The sequence below is a fragment of the Myxocyprinus asiaticus genome, chromosome 12, assembly GCF_019703515.2.
Source record: "Myxocyprinus asiaticus isolate MX2 ecotype Aquarium Trade chromosome 12, UBuf_Myxa_2, whole genome shotgun sequence".
NCBI lineage: Eukaryota > Metazoa > Chordata > Actinopteri > Cypriniformes > Catostomidae > Myxocyprinus > Myxocyprinus asiaticus.
This window is the reverse complement of record NC_059355.1, coordinates 42,284,745-42,306,184: the sequence shown is the minus strand read 5'-3', so window position 1 is coordinate 42,306,184 and position 21,440 is coordinate 42,284,745. Positions and strand designations below refer to the sequence as shown.

The window sequence follows — 21,440 nt, the reverse complement described above, 5'->3', positions numbered from 1 at the left end:
TATGACACCGCAGAGACTCACAGCATGTGGAGGCTCATGCTATTCTCCACGATCCACACGCAACTTACCACGCGCCCCATTGAGAGCGAGATCCACTAATTGTGACCACGAGGAGGTTACCCCGTGTGACTCTACCCTCCCTAGCAACCGGGCCAATTTGGTTGCTTAGGAGACCTGGCTTGAGTCACTCAGCACACCCAAGATTCGAACTCGCGACTCCAGGGGTGGTAATCAGCGTCAATACTCGCTGAGCTACCCAGGCCCCCAATTAAAGCATTGTTGCCAGAGGCTGTCAAGCTCCTTTTTGGACAAAATGCACCATAAAAGTAATCCATATGGCTTGTATGGCTTCAGAGTACTTGCAAATTAGCAAATCAGTTTTTTTTGGCTTTTTTGAAGCTTGACAGCCCCTTGTTACTGCTCTCTTTTTGTATGGAAAAGAACAGCGTGAGCAACATTCTTCAAAATATTTTATTTTGTATTCCACTGAAGAAAGTAAGTCATGCATGTTTGGAACAACATGAGGGTGAGTAAATGTTGACAGAATTTTCATTTGGGTGAACTATTCATTTAATGACAGTTTCTCAAAAAGAAATGAGAAACTCTTTCTTGAACAAACATTCAACATTCACATACAGTTAAAATTTGTGCTGATTCTGAACTAATGACATTGATTACTTAGAAAGTGTGCTGTATAACTTCATATGATACTAGTTAGGCTGATAGTAGCTGACTTTAGTTCAGAAAGATACATGAATTAGTAAATAGGTCATATGCTGTGTTTTCAGTCATTTGAACTTCTCTTATCATACTTTTTTGTCCTTTTGGTGTTTAGCAGTATAAATTACCATCCACTTTCCTGATAAAACAACATCTCAGACATTCTTCATAAGATCTCTTCTTGTGTTTCACAGAAGAATGTAATTTCATTATGTTTTCCCAGGGGGGATTTTCAGAGCATGAGCTGAGTACATCTCAATTATGGACAGCAAGCCAGACCTATTTGCATGAATCACTCTCAAGGATTATATGAACATGTGAACTCTTAAATTTAGAAGTACAAACGTGTATGAATGCTGAATTGTGGGCTGCTCCTGTTGCGAAGATGTCACATTTTTATGTACTCAAGCATACATTTTTTGACAAGTGTTGTAGACTGAAGAGGATTTGAGATTGGTTGTTGAAGTATTCACCGCATAATACCATAATCACACTGAATGATTCCTTAACTTAGACCTTATTATCTTATTGTTCTGACCAGGATGGTTATATGAACTGCTGGTATTCCTCATGAAGTCTCATGTAGTGGAGGTCTGTGTAACACTCTTCTGGCTGCTGGTGTTCCTCATTGCACCAGTGCCTGAATGGTTCTTAGATCTCCAAAATCTCTTACAGCCGCAGTGTGATGTCATAAGGCAGCGCTGCATGAGATCCTGGAACAGATGACCAGCAAAAAACATGTAGATCCAGGGGTTGCAGCAGCTGTTGAGACTGGCCAAAAGCATGGCAATGATGAAAGCCATGGCTATAAGGGACAACAAGATAAAAAATAAATAAAATAAAAATAAAAATTAAAAAACATTATTTTTTAAAGTCTTTACAACTTTTGCAAAGTTACTGACATGACTAGGTCATGAGTCTAACAATGTTGTCACATACACTGGCAGCTAAAAGTTTGGAATAATGTACAGATTTAGCAGTTTCGCAAGGAAATTGTTACTTTAATTCACCAAAGTGGCATTCAACTGATCACAAAGTATAGTCAGGACATTACTGATGTAAAAAACAACACCATCACTATTTGAAAAAAGTTATTTTTGATCAAATTTAGACAGGCCCCATTTCCAGCAGCCATCACTCCAACACCTTATCCTTGAGTAATCATGCTAAATTGCTAATTTGGTTCTAGCAAATCACTTGCCATTATATCAAACACAGCTGAAAGATATTTGGTTCGAAAAATGAAGCTTAACATTATCTTTGTGTTCATTTTTGAGTTGCCACGGTATGCAATAGACTGGAATGTCTTAAGGTCAATATTAGGTCAAAAATGGCAAAAAAGAAACAGTTTTCTCTAGAAACTCGTCAGTCAATCATTGAAGTGAATGAAGGCTATACAATGCTTGAAACTGCCAAAAAACTGAAGATTTCATACAAAGGTATACACTAAAGTCTTCAAAGACAAAGGACAACTGGCTCTAACAAGGACAGAAAGAGATGTGGAAGGCCAGATGTACAACTAAACAAGAGGATAAGTAAATCAGAGTCTCTAGTTTGAGAAATAGATGCCTCACATGTCCTCAGCTGACAGCTTCATTGAATTCTACCCGCTCAACACCAGTTTCAACAGTAAAGAGATGACTCAGTGGTGCAGGCCTTATGGGAAGAATTGCAAAGAAAAAGCCACTTTTGAAACAGAAAAACAAATAGAAAAGGTTAGAGTAGGCAAAGAAACAGACATTGGATAACAGATAATTGGAAAAGAGTGTTATGGATCTTAACCCCATTGAGCTTTTGTGGGATCAGCTAAACTGTAAGGTGCATGATAAGTGCCCGACAAGACAGCCACATCTATGGCAAGTGCTACAGGAAGTGTGGGGTGAAATGTCACCTGAGTATCTGGACAAACTGTCAGCTAGAATGCCAAGGATCTGGAAAGCATTGCTGCACGTGGAGGATTTTTTGATGAGAACTCTTTGAAGTAATTTAAGAAGTGCTGAACATTTTCTTTCAAATTGTAATAGTAATTTTTCATGTTATTAATGTCCTGACTGTACATTGTGATCAGTTGAATGCCACTTTGGTACCAATTTCTTTCCATAAGAGCAAAATCTGACATTATTCCAAACTTTTGGCCTTCACCATACATAAAAACTATGTAAATATATTATAGTGATGATATCTGCCCTGAATGTCTTGGAGCTCTTCAAAGATAGACCTCATCATTCAAAATGTATTGAAAATCCATGTATTTCCCACACTTTACCCATACCACACCACTCATGATATTGACCTTGCAAAACAAATAGCAGAGTAATAAATCATCACTAATTCCAGATGTAAAACCCTGTACAGACACACAAATATAACGTCATGTAAATATAAGACTAGTCTTCTAATGATATGTCCCTTTTTAAATGAGGTTTAAATCTTTATATTCACCCTAAGGCAGGGACATCTCTTGCTTTAATCCCCATTAAGTTTTAAAATTGAAAAATTACGCCTTTAGCCAATAAAACTGAAGCAATTCATTTTCAAACAAAAAGAAGGGTAAATTGGGAACACTTTTAATAATGCTTCTGAGCTAAATCAATGCTGAGAGGAATAAATGGGATGACCCTAATTGAATGTTTATTAATCAGTCTTGGGTGTAATCTAATTACAAAGCAATTAAGTACTGTATAATTACTTTAAAGTAATAAAAGGTAGCACTTTATTTTACAGTACTGTTCTACATTTACGTACTGTATAACCTAACTAACTCCTAACCTTAACCCCTATTAAGTACATGAAGTTACCTAATATTATTCAGTACTTTCTTGGGTATGTACACTGTAAGTATACTGAAAGTACATGTACTGTAAAATAAAGCGCTACTGTAATAAAGGTAGTTTAGTGAATTACATTTTAAATTCTTGTAATTAGATTGCAGTTACATATTTTCAATTAAGTTAATTACTTATAAGGATATTACTTGGGTTACATATACAGTGTTTATAATATATATATATATATATATATATATATATATATATATATATATATATATATATATATATATATATATATATATAGTATATATATATATATATATATAGTATATAATATATAATATTATGTAATTCATTGAAAACATGAATTATATTAATATGTTAATCTATTTGCATTTCTGTGACTGAAATGGATTGTGATTTGGCAAAAGTGGTTCATGTGCCGCCTTTTTTGGTAACAAAATAAGGTTGTATTTTTTAACATTAGTAAATGCATGGCATATCATGAACAATATATTCTTAAGCATTTGTTCATCTCGGTTAATGTTATTAATGTTTCATTGTTAATGTTAGTTAATAATGCATTATCTAATATTTTAATAATTAATACAACCTTATTGCAAAATGTTACCCTTTTCTTGAAATTATTGTATTGTTTTTCCTTAGTTATAAACAACACAATGAACCAGTCCTCCTGTGTACAGTATGAGGCAATAAAATGAGCATATAAAAAATTGTGATTATAGGCAGCCTTATATTTTTTTAATGATTTTTTTATTTTAATATATATATTTCCTAATTGATTGTTGCAGTCATGACCAATTTGTCAAGACCTCAAAAATTATGTATCACATTTCTTTATAAGGTGAATAACAGAATAACTGTGTTAAGATTTTTTGCACTCCATTATGACATGCAGGAAGAGTTTTGTACTGTGAAAGTCATTAGGGATTAGTGTAAGTGACATTGGCCTGCTTTACTGTAAAGGAAGTGTTTAGAATACCACTGTTAGATTAAAGATATCAATGAATGTGTGTGTGTGTATGTGTGTGTGTGTGGTACTTTGCCAGTAAACAGCAACTGACATTATTAGCTGTCAATTCCACCAGCTTCATTGTCCACAGATTCGTTAAGCAAATTTACCCGTATATATATATATATATATATATAGCACACTTTTTAATCCACAGAAGTAATATGCATTTGTTAGAAAACAAAGTTTAATAAATAAGAATATTTTACTTTCAAGTAAATCACAGTGACAACCTTATTTAGTTGCTGTGTGAAATATATAATTTTTTTTTACAAAGCACTGATGTAGGCAGTAGGCACACTGTAGAACATCAAAACTTTTGAATATTAACATTAAAGTCATAAAACTCAGCAAAAAAAAAAAAAAAAAAAAAGAAACATCCCTTTTTCAGGACACTGTATTTTAAAGATAATTTTGTAAAAAGCAAAATAACTTTACAGATTTTATTGTAAAGGGTTTAAACAATATTTTCCATGCTTGTTCAATGAACCATAAACAATTAATGAACATGCACCTGTGGAACGGTGATTAAGACACTAACAGCTTACAGACGGTAGGCAATTAAGGTCACAGTTATAAAAACTTAGGACACTAAAGAGACCTTTCTACTGACTCTGAAAAACACCAAAAGAAAGATGTCCAGGGTCCCTGCTCATCTGCGTGAACGTGCCTTAGGCATGCTGCATGGAGGCATGAGGACTGCAGATGTGGCCAGGGCAATAAATTGCAATGTCCGTACTGTGAGACCCCTAAGACAGCACTACAGGGAGACAGGAAGGACAGCTGATCATCCTCGCAGTGGCAGACCACGTGTAACAACAACTGCACAGGATCGGTACATCCGAATATCACACCTGTGGGACAGGTACAGGATGGCAATAACAACTGCCCGAGTTACTCCAGGAACGCACAATCCCTCCATCAGTGCTCAGACTGTCCACAATTGGCTGAGAGAGGCTGGACTGAGGGCTTGTAGGCCTGTTGTAAGGCAGGTCCTCACCAGACATCACCGGCAACAATGTCGCCTATGGGCACAAACCCACCTTCGCTGGACCAGACAGGACTGGCAAAAAGCGCTCTTCACTGATGAGTCGCAGTTTTGTTGCGTTTATCATCGAAGGAATGAGCGTTACACCAAGGCCTGTACTCTGGAGCGAGATCGATTTGGAGGTGGAGGGTCCGTCATGGTCTGGGGCGGTGTGTCACAGCATCATTGGACTGAGCTTGTTGTCATTGCAGGCAATCTCAATGCTGTGCGTTACAGGGAAGACATCCTCCTCCCTCATGTGGTACCCTTCCTGCAGGCTCATTCTGACATGGCCCTCCAGCATGACAATGCCTCCAGCCATACTGCTCATTCTGTGTGTGATTTCCTGCAAGACAGGAATGTCAGTGTTCTGCCATGGCCAGCAAAGAGCCCGGATCTCAATCCCATTGAGCACATCTGGGACCTGTTGGATCGGAGGGTGAGGGCTAGGGCCATTCCACCCAGAAATGTCCAGGAACTTGCAAGTGCCTTGGTGGAAGAGTGGGGTAACATCTCACAGCAAGAACTGGCAAATCTGGTGCAGTCTATGAGGAGGAGATGCACTGCAGTACTTAATGTAGCTGGTGGCCACACCAGATGAAACTTGTTCAGTTTATGTGTTAGTTGTTGAATCTTTTTATGTTCATACAAATATTTACACATGTAAAGTTTGCTGAAAATAAAAGCAGTTGAAAGTGAGAGGACGTTTCTTTTTTTGCTGAATTTAGTTCCCCTAAAAACAAAATTTCTTTCATCATGTACTCACTCTCATGTCATTCCAAAACCGTGTGACTTTCTTTCCATGGAACACAAAATAAGATAGCTGCTCTTTTCCATATAATAAAAGCACTGTTAGCAGAGGCTGTCAAGCTCCTTTTTGAACAAAATGCACCATAAATGCACCATAATTGTAGTACAGCTTGTATGGCTTCAGAGTACTTGCAAAATAGCAAACCAGACGACACTGGTGGTTAAATCCATATCTTCAGAAGCGATATGATAGGTGTCGGCAGCGGCGTAGCTAGACCCTGGCTGAAAGGGTTGAAGCCCTGGATCTTTTGTTAATAGCCCAGAATGTTTTTTTTGTTTGTTTGTTTTTTTTTTTTATGAAAAAAAGAGAGAAAAAAGTAAGGCTTAATGTTCTTTTCATCGGGGTACAAAAGCAACAAGGCAGGCTGCAATTCTGGCTTCAAATGTAAATGAATTCCGATCAGTGAGCCCCACCTGCATTAATTAACAGTTCGCAGTTTTTACTTTTACCTGCTGTTCGTGCTCAAGTTCATCAGACATGTTACTAATGCCTCAAGTGGGAGATTATTTTTACTGCACAGGGGTGCAGCTTTACTGCATCAGAGTCAGGCACTGAAATTTTATTATGTAAGCTTTATTTCTAAATATATAATCTATAAACCAATTTTTTTTTTTTTTTTATCTTCATTTGTTCACAATCCACACACCAAGTAGATTTTAATGCATGTGCCAGTCAACTTGTTCAGAGCATTCCGTCTCGCTCCCTAAGATGGACTCTGCCTAGGTAAAATCAGTTAGCGCGTTTAAGAATTATCATCCATAATCAAATAAGCAGCAGGTTCACTGAACAGCGAACCAACCAGACTTTATTTAGCATTAGTTGATCAGAATGAAGATGGTATGTCAGTAACAATACCTTCAATACAACAAAACATTAACAAGGATAAGATTTGTATGATGTACAATTCTTATGCCAGTAGCCATGTTAACAAGCTAACAGTTGTTTGTTAAGTTACACGTGAACTTACCAAATATCTGGATTTATCATTACCCGTTGATAATTTGTAGTAGGGATGTGCACGGTTACCTTTTTTACCATTCGGTTAACCACAAGGTTTCACGAATGCTTATTCGTGTTTTGGGAATAAACAATGTTTATTGCAATGGAATTTCCTCAAACGCAACTCAGAATATTAGCACAGTGAGCTATGAGCATAAATAGCACAATACATAGGTCATAAAATTATAAAATCTCACATTAAAGTCAAACAAAAATGATCCAAAAACTGGTTCACATTTCCATGTTATGTGCATGGAGTTAAACTGCTGCATTTAAATAGCTTCTTTGGAGTGCCTTGATTTTTAAATAGTTTAAAATCAGATGGCATTGAACTTATCTAATAATTGTATTTAAGTCTGCACACCAGAGCAAAAGGTAAAAAACTCTTACTGTTAAGTTGAAACTTTTCTTTGTTAAAAACAACCTGGAATCATGTTTAATAGCAGTCATGAAACCCAACGCAGGTGTTTCGAGATGCGTTTATAAAAAATAAAAAGTTTACCCTGTGATCCCACGATAGTGTTTTATTGCCATGTTAAATAAAATAAAAAATTAAGATTTCGAGATTAAAGTCGTAATATTTTTCGAATAAAGTTTTAGCATTTTGAAATTACAGTCATAATATTTTGAGAATAAGGAAAAAATTACAAGAATAAAGTCGTAGCATTGTGAGAATAAAGTAGTATATTAGAGGGGAAAAAATCTCAATATTAGGTTAAACAGAGTGTCATAATCACAATGATAGAACGGACGCCGAACCTGCAGCTTCATTAATGCAAGAGATGGATGTGGAGGACGTAATCATATTTAGAACAGGATTTAGCAATAAAGAAATCCTTGGTCTTTTGGCGCATCATCACAGAGATATTAGTTTCTGGATACTGCAGCGGTTATGTAGGAAATTTTATTTATTCAGGAGAAAGAACCAGACATTAAACCAAGTTATCTCCCTGGTTAGTGGTGTTGTATGTAACGACCCAGACGCTCCACTTTGCTTTTGTCCACCACATCACTTTGATGTTACTTTCCTTTCCATTTATTCTCAAGATATTACGACTTTAATCTCATAATACTTCGACTTTATTCTCATAATTTTTACTTTATTCTCAAAATATTATGATAAATGACAACTGCAAATTTAAATTGTTAAATGACTTTGATTTTATTGTTAGCATTAATTTCTGCACAATGAACAGTGGGCCAACAAGTTCTCACATTGATCCGCAATTTAAATTAAAAACGTGTTTAATCCGTTTATTGTGCGCCTGACGTGTGCTTATATAATGTTCTGAACCAGTGTCAGTGTTGTGCTTAATATAATTATTATTTGACAGGTAGACTGGTCATTTTTTAAGTCATGGAAGGAAGGATTCTTCTTATTTTTATTTTACAATATATTCCTGTTGTCTAAGCCCCGGATGACACTGAAGTCTAGCGAAGCCTCTGGGTGTTGGTGAGAAACAGTTCAATATTTAAGCCTTTTTTTTTTACTATAAATTATCCTCCCTGCTCAGTCAATCTCCACTTCACTTTCACACTCTTCTTCTTCTGTTTTTAGTGATTCACCTTCTTCATGCGTGTTGTCCCCAACTGGGCAAGGAGGAGAATTTATGATTAAAAATGACTTAAAAATGTATCTGTTTCCCACCCACACCTATCATATCATGTCTGAAGATATGGATTTTAGCACTGGAGTCATATGGATTACTTTTTTGCTCCCTTTATGTGGATTTTGGAGCTTCAAAATTTTGGCACCCATTCACTTGCATTGTATGGACCTACAGAGCTGAAATATTCTTCTAAATATCTTAATTTGTGTTCTGCTGAAGAATGTCATATACATCTGGGATGCCAGGAGTAAATCATGAGTAACTTTTCATTTTTGGGTGAACTGTCCTTTTAAGGTTGTGCGCTCCTTTAAATGCATTTAAGTCAATGAACAAGGAGGAAATATAGACATTATTTGGCTTTTCTGTAAAACATGTTTTAGAAATAACTTTAAAGTAATTAGTAATGTGATTATTTTTTGACAAAGTAATCAGTCTTAAGTAATCTGATTACAATTTTAGAGAATTAATTATACGGTAATTCTTCATTATGTTTTATTTTATTTTTATATTTTTATTTATTTATTTATATATTTATTTATTTTTGAGTAATTTACCCCAAATTTGTTTTTTTTTTGCTTTTTAGTTGGTCAGGCTGGTCTTAGCTGGTCAGGCTGGTCATGTTGATCTTAGCTGGTCAGTGTGGTCTTAGCTGGTCAGGTTGGTCTTAGCTGGTCAGTGTGGTCTTGGCTGTTCAGCCTGGCCAAGCTGGTTTAAGCTGGGAGGCTAGCTGGTCTCCCAGCCTGACCAGCTAAAAGTGTTCACACCCCCTCTGAAACCAACTAACTGACCAGTCTGGCTAGGCTGGGCGACCACCTAAAACCAGCCAACCAGCTTAGGCTGATTTTAGCTGATCTTTTCAGCAAGGACAGCAACGGTCTGCAACATTTTTGACATGAAGTGACATTTTTAAATTTCCTTGTTAATCCCTGTGCCAGACCTCCTCCAAAAAGAAAAAAGACAGACAGACAGACAAACAGACAGAAAGAAAAACAGACAGACCCATTCCATGCAGAATAAAACAACTTTTATAAGGTTACTAAAATGGAGTCTTCATCTCAGGTGAGTGTTTGATTTTATACATATATTTAAAAATTACTGTTTATTTCATTGAGTAAAAATTTGTAATGAGATAAACAATGACTTAATGGATGACTTAAATTATGTTGTTTTGAGAGTCACCGTCTTGTGTGTGTGGAACGTTAAGGAACGTGTATGCCAGCTTGATAATCTTAGCGTTAACTATTTATTTACACCAGGCAAGTAAGCTATTGAAAGCAAAAAGCAACTAATAATAAAATAAACTGTAGGCTGTCATCTGCTCAACCGCATAGAGCGACCAACGCAAAGCAGATGTGTTTACTCACTTGATCCTCCACTGCAGCGCTGCTAAACTTGATGTGTGTCGCGCTTTGAGTGGCTCGTGATGAGCGGTGGTCGTGTGACGGGTTTGTCCATGCTGCGCTCTTCTACTGACTAGCGCTGTTTAGATTTGGTATGCAGCTGCAAAGGACTTCAACATGAGGACAGACTAAAATTCATGCTCCTCTCTCTCGCTTCGCTCACGTGTGAGTGATTATTTCAAATGCCAGTGGTGGACCAAACAATAATTTGCGGACCCCCTGCAGTCCCCCTGTTGAAGACCTTTGCCCTAACATATTAAATCATTGTCTTTTAGCTAAGATAGTTATGGTAATTTTCTTTAGGCAGGACCATTGAGAAGACATGATAAACATAATTTAAGACTTCTGTACTGTTTACATTTAAACTACATTTAAATTTAATTAAATTGAACAGATGCTTTTCATATTTAGCTTCCAAACTCTTGCCGTGTTCTTAACATTCTCATAATCCTGATGAAGTAACTAATTGCACCCATTTTATCCCTCTACTTTTACTTCTGAGGAGTAATATTGAAAAGGGCAGGAAAATGAAACTTACAGCATGGATCCCCTTGCTGTGGTCATGATCCAGGCCTTATGGCCTTGATAACAGCTCAGGACCTCGTCACAAATTATGTTATGAAATTACACAGAAATGGCACTCCTCAGAACCAAGTCCAGATAAAGAGGAACCCGTTTGATGTCATGCTACATTTGCTTTGACCAAAGGGTCAGTGAGCTTTGAACTGCAATTTGAAACTGTTGTTTTCAGCCTTCTTTGTCTATATTTTATACTTAGGGCTATCTTTGGGTTTCTGCAATAATCAGTTAGCTTAAAGCATAATATTTATGAGAGGAATGAGGGAGAATTCCATGCCACTGGGGAGCATAAACAGTGTGCAGTATACAGACATCACATCCTTAAGCAAACGTCTATATTTAGGTATACCTTGGATTACACAAGATTGTGGCCCCTCCGCTGTACTTCAGCCATCCATCCTTTGTGTTATTATTGCCATAAAATAGATATCTCATGCTCTGCCCATTTACTCTCACAGACCAAAGAGTTGCATAACCTGCTGATTATATGGTTGGGGAATTATTGGCCCATATATATATATATATATATATATATATATATATATATATATATATATATATATATACCCAATCAGCCACAGCATTAAAACCACCGGCCTAATATTGTGTAGGTCCCCCTCGTGCCACGAAAACAGCTCCAACCCGCATCTCAGAATAGCATTCTGAGATTATATTCTTCTCACCACAATTGTACAGAGCGGTTATCTGAGTTAGCATAGACTTTGTCAGTTCGAACCTGTCTGGCCATTCTCTGTTGACCTCTCTCATCAACAATGCATTTCTGTCCACAGAACTGCTGCTCACTGGATGTTTTTTGTTTTTGGCACCATTCTGAGTAAATTCTAGAGACTGTTGTGTGTGAAAATCCCAGGAAATCAGCAGTTACAGAAATACTCAAACCAGCCCATCTGGCACCAACAATCATGCCACGGTCCAAATCACTGAGATCACATTTTTCCCCATTCTTATGGTTGATTACTGAAGCTCCTGACCCATATTTGCATGATTTGATGCACTGCACTGCTGCCACACGGCCGATTAGATAATCGCATGGATGATTGTCGGTGCCTGATGGACTGGTTTGAGTATTTCTTTAACTGCTGATCTCCTAGGATTTTCACACACAATATATATATATATATATATATATATATATATATATATATATATATATATATATATATATATATATATATATATATATATATATACTGTATATATTTAGACATATTTTGTTTCTAGCCAGTGACATTTTTTAGAGCTTATCATTAAAAATATATATTATTAACTTCCATGACTTTTCCAGGCCTGAAAATCACAATTATAAAATTATCTAATACTGTTTTATTAATACTTTAAAATGTATGAATTTCATTGCATTAGGATAGATATCTGTGATGAGGAGGAGGGCATGGCTGAGCCATGAGGGTGCACAGCTGGCGCTGAATCAGCTGATCAGTGAGAGAGCAAGATAAAGGGGAGCCGGAGACACCAGTTCGAGAGAGAGACTCGCGCGCCGTGCTGCATGTGTGTGTTTGTTTATGTTTGTTTTATGTTAAGTTTTACATTAAACTCTATGTTGACTGTTCAGCTGGTTCCTGCCTGCTCCTTGCCCATCCTTTAACTGTTACAGTGGTGCGGAAACCTGGGAGTGAGGAGGGATGTGCATTCCTCGCCTCTGCCGTCTGCCAGGGGAACAGCCACGACCATCTGCCTGGGGACGGAGGGGTCACTTCTGGCCGCAGAGAGCCGGAAGAACCACTGCATTCTGCCGAGAAGGGGAGGACCATTTCCGTCCGGCAGGTGTTGGAGGGCTCACTGCCCTCCGCTGAGGGAGAAGCGAACTGTCGTCTGCCAGAGGGCGGAGGAGCGGTTGAGGACCGGGGGACAGCGTGTCCGGGGACCGGCTAGTACGTTTTTCTCTCTCTCTCCTCTCTCTCTCTCTCTTTGTGTGTGTTACCACTCACCCTTTCCCTCTCCCCATGCCTCCCCTCGTCTCTCTCCCCCAGTTTCCCAGGAGGTTGGGTGGACCACCGGCTGATAGAACGGCCGGAAGGGCAGCTGTAAAAGATTTCAGCAAGAAGGAAGCAGGAGCCAGGGTTGCAGTCCACGTAAGTCAGATTTTATTCTCACAATTTAAATTCAAAAGATGCTTTCCAGCAAGTCTTTTTCCTTTGCACACACAGCTTCAGGGATAACAGTCAGTACAACTCAAATCAAACAACAAACAGCTTTTCAGCGTCCAACTTCAGGGTGTGTGTGCCTCGGACTATCTCTGTCTCTCTGGCATTCCGCCAGCCTTTTTAAAGCCTGAAGCCACTGAAATGAGACACAGGGGTTCAGCTTCAATAATCACCAGGTGATGGCTCTTACTGCTTCCTCTCTCCCCACTGACAGACACACGACCATGTCCCGCTCCACATACCCCCACCGCTCGACTCAGGCCCGGGCCCCGTCAGGCCTGCACTCTGATGCATCCATCTGCAAAACGAAGGGGAGAGAGAAGTTTGGAGCATGTAAAAGCGGCCCACCACAGAGTGCAGATTTCACTCTTGTGAAAGCCTGTTGGCATGCCTCCGTCCACTGGACTGGATCTGGTGCCCCCTTTTTAGTGAGATCAGTCAAGGGGCTGCTGATATCAGAGAAACTAGGCACAAACCTTCGGTAGTAGCCAGCCAGCCCCATAAAGTGTCTCACCTCCTTTTTGGTCTTGGGTCGTGGGCAGGCCGCTATCGCCATGACCCAAGTGGAAGCCCAGATACTGTACTTCCACCCATCCAACTTTTTCGGGTTTGCCGTGAGCCCCGCCTGCCTCAGTGACCTCAGGACGGCTCTTAGATGCCTCATATGCCTCTGCCAATCAACACTGTATATAATAATGTCATTTAAATAGGCAGCGGCGTATACAGCGTGCGGTCGGAGAATCTTATTCATGAGGTGCTGGAACGTGGTGGGAGTCCCGAACAAACCGAACAGAAGAGTGACAAATTGGTATATTCCGAACGGTGTGGAGTATGCCATTTTTTCTCAGGATAATGGAGTTAAAGGGATCTGCCAATACCCCTTTGTTAAATCCAGTGTTGAATAAAATTGAGACACACCCAACCAATTGAGCAGTTTGTCTATTCGGGGTATTGGGTATGTGTCAAATTTAGACACTGCGTTGACTTTTCGGTAATCTACACAGAACCGGACTGACCCGTCACTCTTAGGTATGGGCTGGCCCAGTTCTTCTATTACCCCCATCTCGAGCATTGCTTCTAATTCGTCCTGAATCACTTTATTCTTGTGTACGGGCAAGCAGTACGGCCAACTACGTACTACCACTCCTGGTGGAGTCTTGATATGGTGTTGTATGAGGTTCATACGACTGGGAAGAGGAGAAAACATGTTTGCAAAATCCTTTAGCAACTTGGCCACCTCTGTGAACTGGGACAGTGAGAGGTGGCCTCCACAAGGGACCGGGGGGATTGGATCGGCTTTGAACTTCACCTCTGGCCCGAGCTCCACCCTCTCTGGAACTACAGTCGCCATGGACACGGGGACCACCTCTCTCCATAATTTAAGGAGGTTGAGGTGGTACATTTGACGTGCTCCGCCTCTATCCATTTGTCTAACCACATAATTGAGATCCCCGACTCGCCGTGTAACCTCAAAGGGTCCTTGCCACTTGGCGAGTAATTTTGAGCTCAAAGTAAGCAGTAATACAAGGACTTTGTCTCCTGGTGCAAATTTCCATAGCTGGCCACCCCTATTATAGAGCCGGCTTTGTCTCTCTTGAGCTTGGAGCAAATTTTCTTGTGATAACCGACCCAGCGTGTGTAGCTTTGCTCGAAGATCAAGGACATACTGAATTTCATTTTTGCTCTGGGAAGGTCCCTCCTCCCATGCCTCCCATATGACGTCAAGCACCCCACAGGGCCGACGTCCATACAGGAGCTCGAAGGGAGAAAACCCTGTGGAGGCTTGTGGGACCTCCCTGACTGCAAATAATAGGGGTTCCAGCCATTTGTCCCAGTTTCTAGCGTCCTCGTGTACGAACCTATGAATCATATTTTTCAGTGTTCGATTAAATTGTTCAACCAGCCCATCAGTTTGCGGGTGGCAAACACTGGTGCGAATGGATTTAATCCCTAGCAATTCATAAAGTTCACACAGTGTATAAAACATAAAGGTTGTGCCTTGATCAGTGAAGATTTCCTTTGGAATCCCCACCCGGGAGATAATTTTGAAGAGTGGCTCCGCTAGACTGTGTGCTGAGATGTTGCGTAAAGGCACCGCTTCTGGATATTGCGTTGCATAATCCACCAGGACTAATACAAACTGATATCCATGTGCTGACCGCTCTAATGGCCCGATGAGGTCCATACCAATTCTTTCGAAGGGGGCCTTGATTAACGGTAATGGGCGCAATGGCGCTCTTGTGGTGGCCGGTGGATTCACCAACTGATGCCGCACACCATCTGTGCACATCCCCGCGAATGCCCAGCCAATAAAAGCGGGCCATTAACCGGTGCAGTGTCCTTTCTTGTCCTAAGGGACCCACCATGGAATTGTTTTTTCCCAACGGCTCCTCGGGACTAATAACTCGGTTGTATTTTCATGGGTTTGAGTGTCCTGCATCACTCGATACAACCGGTTCCTAATGATTGAAATATATGGATATGTGAGGGCGACATCAGGCTGGAGCTGCTGGCCATTACTCTCACTTGGTCAAAGGCGTGCCTAAGGGTTTTGTCACATGACTGCTCTTGAGGGAAATTCTGGCGCTGAGCAGAGGTGGATGGCCACGGCTCTGCCTCCACAGCCATCGTGTCACACTTCACACACCAATATTTTGTTTACAGTACCCATCCACACACAATGCTTTTAGTAAACTTTTAAACCCTGGCCAATTGGTCTCCAGAATCAGTGGATGGGTGAGGCGGGAATTAACCGCTGCCTCCACTCTATGCTTTTTCCCCTGGAATTAAATAATGGCTGTCACTACTGGAAACTCGTGAACATCTCCATGCACACACCTGACCATCACCTTGTTTTTTGCAACCAAAGCCCCATCATGAACCAAACCATGGTGAATCGAGGTTTGTACAGCCAGAATCCACCAGGGTTTGGTATGTATGCCCCTAAATTCTTAACAGTATGCAGTACATCCCAGCTCGATCGGGGCGGTCGGTGGCGTGTCGGGGACCCGGATCCACATGCCACCTCCATTACTTGACTCCAGTCTTGGATGTGGCCTGGCTCCCTGCAACTCCAACAGACTGGCCCAGGCTCCCTGGCTGCACTCGTGGTGGCAGAGACATCATCCTGGGAAGGGCGACAGAGAGGGGTTGGGTGGGGTTCGGCGTATAGTGCAGCCCACGGAAGTGGGGCGCCGGTTTGGGTGGAAACACTCCCTGTTTTTGGGGAGCGGGTATAGGGTGAGAGGGAGGAGAGGGAGGGACAGGAGGGGGAGGAGCATCCAGAGAGAGTGAGAGAGAGAGAGATCTGGACTGATGCTCGCCGGCTTCCAGGTAGGCTGCCATGTGTGCTTCGGAATTCTGCGGTTCTTCAGGGCAGGCGAACGGTCAACTGCTCCACCACCATCAGCTCGATGACATCCTCCACTTTGCGGCCTTCCTCGACTAGCACCCAATTTTGGCAGGCATCAGGGAGCTGCTGGGAAAACATGAACAGGTGGGTGGCTTCGCTCAGGGTGAGGGAGCAGAACCTCTGGTGGTGTTGTTCTGGGGTGCGGCCAACCCGTTACAGGACAGCTGTCTTCAGTTTCGTGTAGTCCAGGCGGTCCTAAGTGGGTGGTTGCTGCGCCACGAGCTGAGCCTCCCCGGAAAGCAGTGGCAGCAGCTGGAGAGCCCATTGGGTTCGATGGCCAGCCCCATTGTCCTGGGGCCCCATCTTTGAAAGCAGAAGGTGCGGCTTCATCACTGCTTCTGGGGCCACAGCGGAGGACCCGCCTGGAGCTTACCAGCTCTGTAAGGCCTGCCGATCCTCAGCCTGTGCTTGGAGGAGTTCCTGGAAATGCTGCTCCTGGGCAAGGAGGGCTTGGTGGTGAGTCTCCTGGATGCTAGCCAGGGCACGGATGACTTCGCCCAGTGGTGAAGTGTCCATGGCAGCCAAGTCTTCTTCCCACTCCAGGGTTCGACACCAATGTAAAAGGTTTCAGTAAGAAGGAAGCGGGAGCCGGAGTTACAGTACACATAAGTCAGATTTTATTCTCACAATTTAAACTCAAAAGATGCTTTCCAGCAAGTCTATTTCCTTTGCGCACAGCTTCAGGAATAACAGTCATTACAACTCAAATCAAACAACAAACAGCTTTTCAGCATCCAACTTCAGGGTGTTTGTTTGCCTCGGACTCTCTCTGTCTCTCTGGCATTACGCCGGCCTTTTTAAAGCCTTTCTCCGCCATCACTGAAATGAGACACAGGTGTTTAGCATCAATAATCACCAGGTGATGGCTCTTACCGCTTCCTCTCTCCCCACTGACAGACACACGACCACGTCCCACTCCACAGCAGCGTCTCCCCTCCAGAGATGGGGGGGGGGGAGGGGCGGGGAGTAGGTCAGTGCGGTTGGTGCCCTGGCCTGAATCGGGCAGGGGAGGAGTGTGACGAGGAGGTGGGCATGGCCGGGGCTGAATCAGCTGATCAGCGGGAGAGCGAGATAAAGGGGAGCTGGAGACGCCAGTTTGAGAGAGAGAAGCATGCAGCCATGCTGCATGTGTGTGTGTGTTTGTTTATGTTTGTTTTATGTTGAGTTTTACATTAAACTTTATGTTGACTGTTCAGCCTGCTCCTTGACCATCCTTTAATTGTTACAATAACAAAACATCCCACCAAGTGAATGGCATCTGCACACAAATGATGAACGCTTTTGAAGTTTTTTTGGTTTAAAGAAATATTCCGGGTTCAATACAAGTTAGGCTCCATCAACAGCATTTGTGGCATAATGCTGATTACCACACACACACACACTTTTTTTTAAAGCAAATATCAAGGTTACAGTGAGGTGCTTACAATGGAAGTGAATGGGGCCAATTTCTGGAGGGTTTAAAGCAGAAATGTGAAGCTTATAATTTTATAATAGAACTTTACTCTATTATTTGAGCTATAATGTTTTTACGATCGTTTTAGGGTTTACGGCGTTATGTAATCGTGGAAATTAAGCTAAAAAATTGGATATAACTTTACACAAAAATGGTTAACATGTTATTTAATCACATTAAAATTGTATTAACACGTGTTGTTTGTCTAATGCAGAGGTGCCCAAACATTTTCCTATAAAGGACCAAAAAATCAAACTAGATTGAGGGCAGCTGGCCAAAAGTAAATGTTGCATAAATCAAACTGTATTATTTTAAAATTAAATATTAACACTGCAAAACACACAGAACTCTAAAATTAAAATCATCAAGTGTCCTATACTTGCACAATGCACATAATTTTGGATTGGCCCCAATCCATTGTAAATGTCTCATTGCAACCCCCTTTTTTTCCTTTTCTTTCTTTCTTTCTTTCTTTCTTTCTTTCATTTTCTTTTTCTTTTTTTTTTTTATGAAAAGGAGCGACAAGTGAAATTATTTTTTGTGGTAATCAGCATTATGCTGCATATGCTGTCGATTAAGCTTAACTTGTATTGAACCCGGAATATTTCTTTAAGGTGCCAATTATGAGGTCAGTTCCACTGAACTTCAGACAGGTGTTACAGGTGACACAAGTAACCACAGGTGCAGCTCATTACATGAACTATGAAACATGCCTGTTGTGAAAAGCGCCATACAAATAAATTTGACTTGACTGACTTGACTATGGACATGTTCCACTAAGTTTGAAAACTAGAAATTTCTTTGACATTTCTTTCTTTGAACGTTCTTGGGCTATTTTTCTTTCAAATAAATAAATTACAATGAATTTGAATTTTGTCTAAATACTGTTTGAGGTCACTCTATGTAACATGATTAAATGGAAAGGTAATATCTTAACCTCTTGATCTATTGGAAGTCCTATAGTAAATGTTTATTCTCCATTTCACTTGTGAATTTTTTTTTTCATCGCAGACATAGGTGTATTTCATTTCCAGCATTCTAGAGCGTTTCACTGCAATTTACATAACAATTTACATTATACAGTATAGCTTTTTCTATATCAGATTTAAAAGGTACAAATCAGTTATCAATGACTTATAACGTAAAATTTAGTGTGAGAGCGCTGCTTAAAAAAAAAAAAAAACAGTAGGCTATAGCCTGTTTCTTTATATTTAGCCTATATTTGTTTTACTTATAATGGAAGCCATTATATCAGTTACCTATTTATTGGCCATAACATAAAATAATAAATAGCCTATTATATTTTAATTATATTACCTTCTCTTGGAGCCATTGGATCCCATGCTGACCACATCTGTACGAAGAAAAACGGAGTCCAGCAGATAATATAAGCCAGGACGATCACAAATGTCATTTTCACCGTCCTGATCTTGGCTTTGGTGATCAGTTTGACGCTGCTGACGCGAGAGAACGCGTTGCCCTTTACAGGCCGCGGAGTCAACGACAGGCGCTGTTCCCGCCGGGTCTTTAGTTTGAAGTTTTGCCATATTTTATAACTTATCAGGCCATAACAAACACTTAAGATGGCCACAGGAATGATATAGATGGTGAGACTAATCCAAGTGACGTACGCCTTCGCGCCCCAGGGCTGAACAAAATCTCCCCAGCAGTCGTACACTCCGTCGCCGACCTCTCTGAGCGAGAAGATGTACACCTGTGGCACGCTGAAGAGCAGGCTTAAAATCCAGGACGCGATCACGTAAAAACTGTCTTTTCGACGGCGTAAGGACCGCAGCGGCTGCCATATAGCCAAACATCTGTCAACGGACATCAGCACAAGCATGTACGTGGATGCGAACATGCCAACCACCTGTAGATATTTAACCAGGCGGCACAGAATATCCGGTCCATAAAAGCGAAAGGTGATGTCCCAGATAAGTTGAGGGAGCACTTGAAAAACCGCCACCACCAGGTCGGCAATACTCAGGTGTTTCATGAAATAATACATCCGCGACTGGCCGTGTTTACTTGTCTGGATTGCCAAAAGGACGCACAGGTTGCCGGCGAGCGCGAACAGTAGGATCAAAACCAAAACGGTTACTTCAACTTTAGCCACTTCTTCGTTACGCTTTAGAGGGTTTACTGTTTGTTTAAATCCTCTGCTGTCGTTTCCGCTGCTTGAATTCGTATATGAGTCATTTAAAGACCAGAAAACAGCGTCTTTCAGCAGGCTCTCCATTGCGCGTAAAATGCGCCTCCAAGCGCGCAGCTGCAGCGGTTCTTACGCGCGCTATATATTTTTACGCATTGCGATGTTGATATGAAAAGTAATCACGGTAGGTCCTGTTCATGAATCACTGCAAAATAAAATAACGTTAACTGAGATGCGGTTGAGCCTATGATGCATATAGAGATGACGAGCATTGAAGATAGAACTGGCCTATATCAAATATTGCCTACAACATAATATTTATCAGTATTCTTCTAACTTTATTCAGAGTGCCAGTATAATGCCCCCTCTGAGCAAACAATAAACAATAATTAATATTATAAGTAACATTTAGTGTATTTTAAACCATGCACAATTTTCAGACTGTTGTGACTAAAAACATTGAAAAACACCTACCTAAAATATCCTTCAATTGTCCATGTCTTGGTTTTGAAATGAAGTTTTCAATGATGGACAGTAAAACTATAGCTTTTCTTGAGGATGCACGGACACAACTGATCTGTCTAAAGCACAACACGGAACTCAGTTTTGTGTGAGTGCATTGGGTGGATGTCTTGTAGTGATACACTTACAAATTTCTACCACCGAGTGGCAGTGGGCTGTGCTGGAATTTTGAATGTATTTTTGCAATGTTGTTATTTGTATGGAAGATTAAATAAGAAAAATAAAGGAACAAATAAATGAAATAAAAAAAATGATAAAGAAATAAAGGAAGGTGAGAATAAAAAAGTTTAATAAATTATTAATTTAAGTATTTTTTAAATAAACTATTATTAAAATTATTTATTATCAACAGCAATTGTTTATTAATAAATTATTAAGTTATATTAATACATAAATTATTACAAAAATAGATGATTAAAGGTAAAAAAAAATGATAAAAAAGCATATACACCATTTATTTATTTATTGATAATTTATCATATTTGTTCCTTATATGTTTATATAAAAAATGTGTTTATATCAGTTTATGTGTGGCCCGGAATTTGAAGATTTTATTTAAGTTTTTTGTTTTTAGATATCTATTTAAAAAAAAAAAAAAACATTCTTAAAGGTTTGATCAATCATAAAAAAAAAAAAATAATGAAAAAATGATAAAAAAATAAATAAAAATAAAATAAAAAATAAAAAAAATTCCATCCTGCGTTCAGTACATGTAAACTCAATCGACAGCATTTGTGGCATTATATTGATTACCACAAAAAAAAAAAA

The 21,440-nt window shown here is 40.1% G+C and overlaps 1 protein-coding gene across 1 annotated transcript; it reads right to left on the bottom strand.

Annotated features, from left to right (window-relative positions):
• Positions 1 to 1,092: 1,092 nt before the first annotated feature.
• Positions 1,093 to 20,237, bottom strand: LOC127449437 (isotocin receptor-like). Its single transcript, XM_051712852.1, has 2 exons — positions 19,316 to 20,237; positions 1,093 to 1,525 (listed from the first exon to the last, which is right to left on the bottom strand). The coding sequence occupies exons 1-2, from the start codon at positions 20,235 to 20,237 to the stop codon at positions 1,299 to 1,301; spliced, it is 1,149 nt and encodes a 382-aa protein (XP_051568812.1). The 3' UTR covers positions 1,093 to 1,298.
• Positions 20,238 to 21,440: the final 1,203 nt, after the last annotated feature.

Coding starts and splice junctions, on each gene's coding strand:
- LOC127449437 (XM_051712852.1), bottom strand. CDS start 20,237: ATGGAGAGCCTGCTGAAAGACGCTGTTTTCTGGTCTTTAAATGACTCA. Junction 1,526..19,315: donor TCCAATGGCTCCAAGAGAAG/GTAATATAATTA, acceptor TGTCCCTTATAG/CCATGGCTTTCATCATTGCC.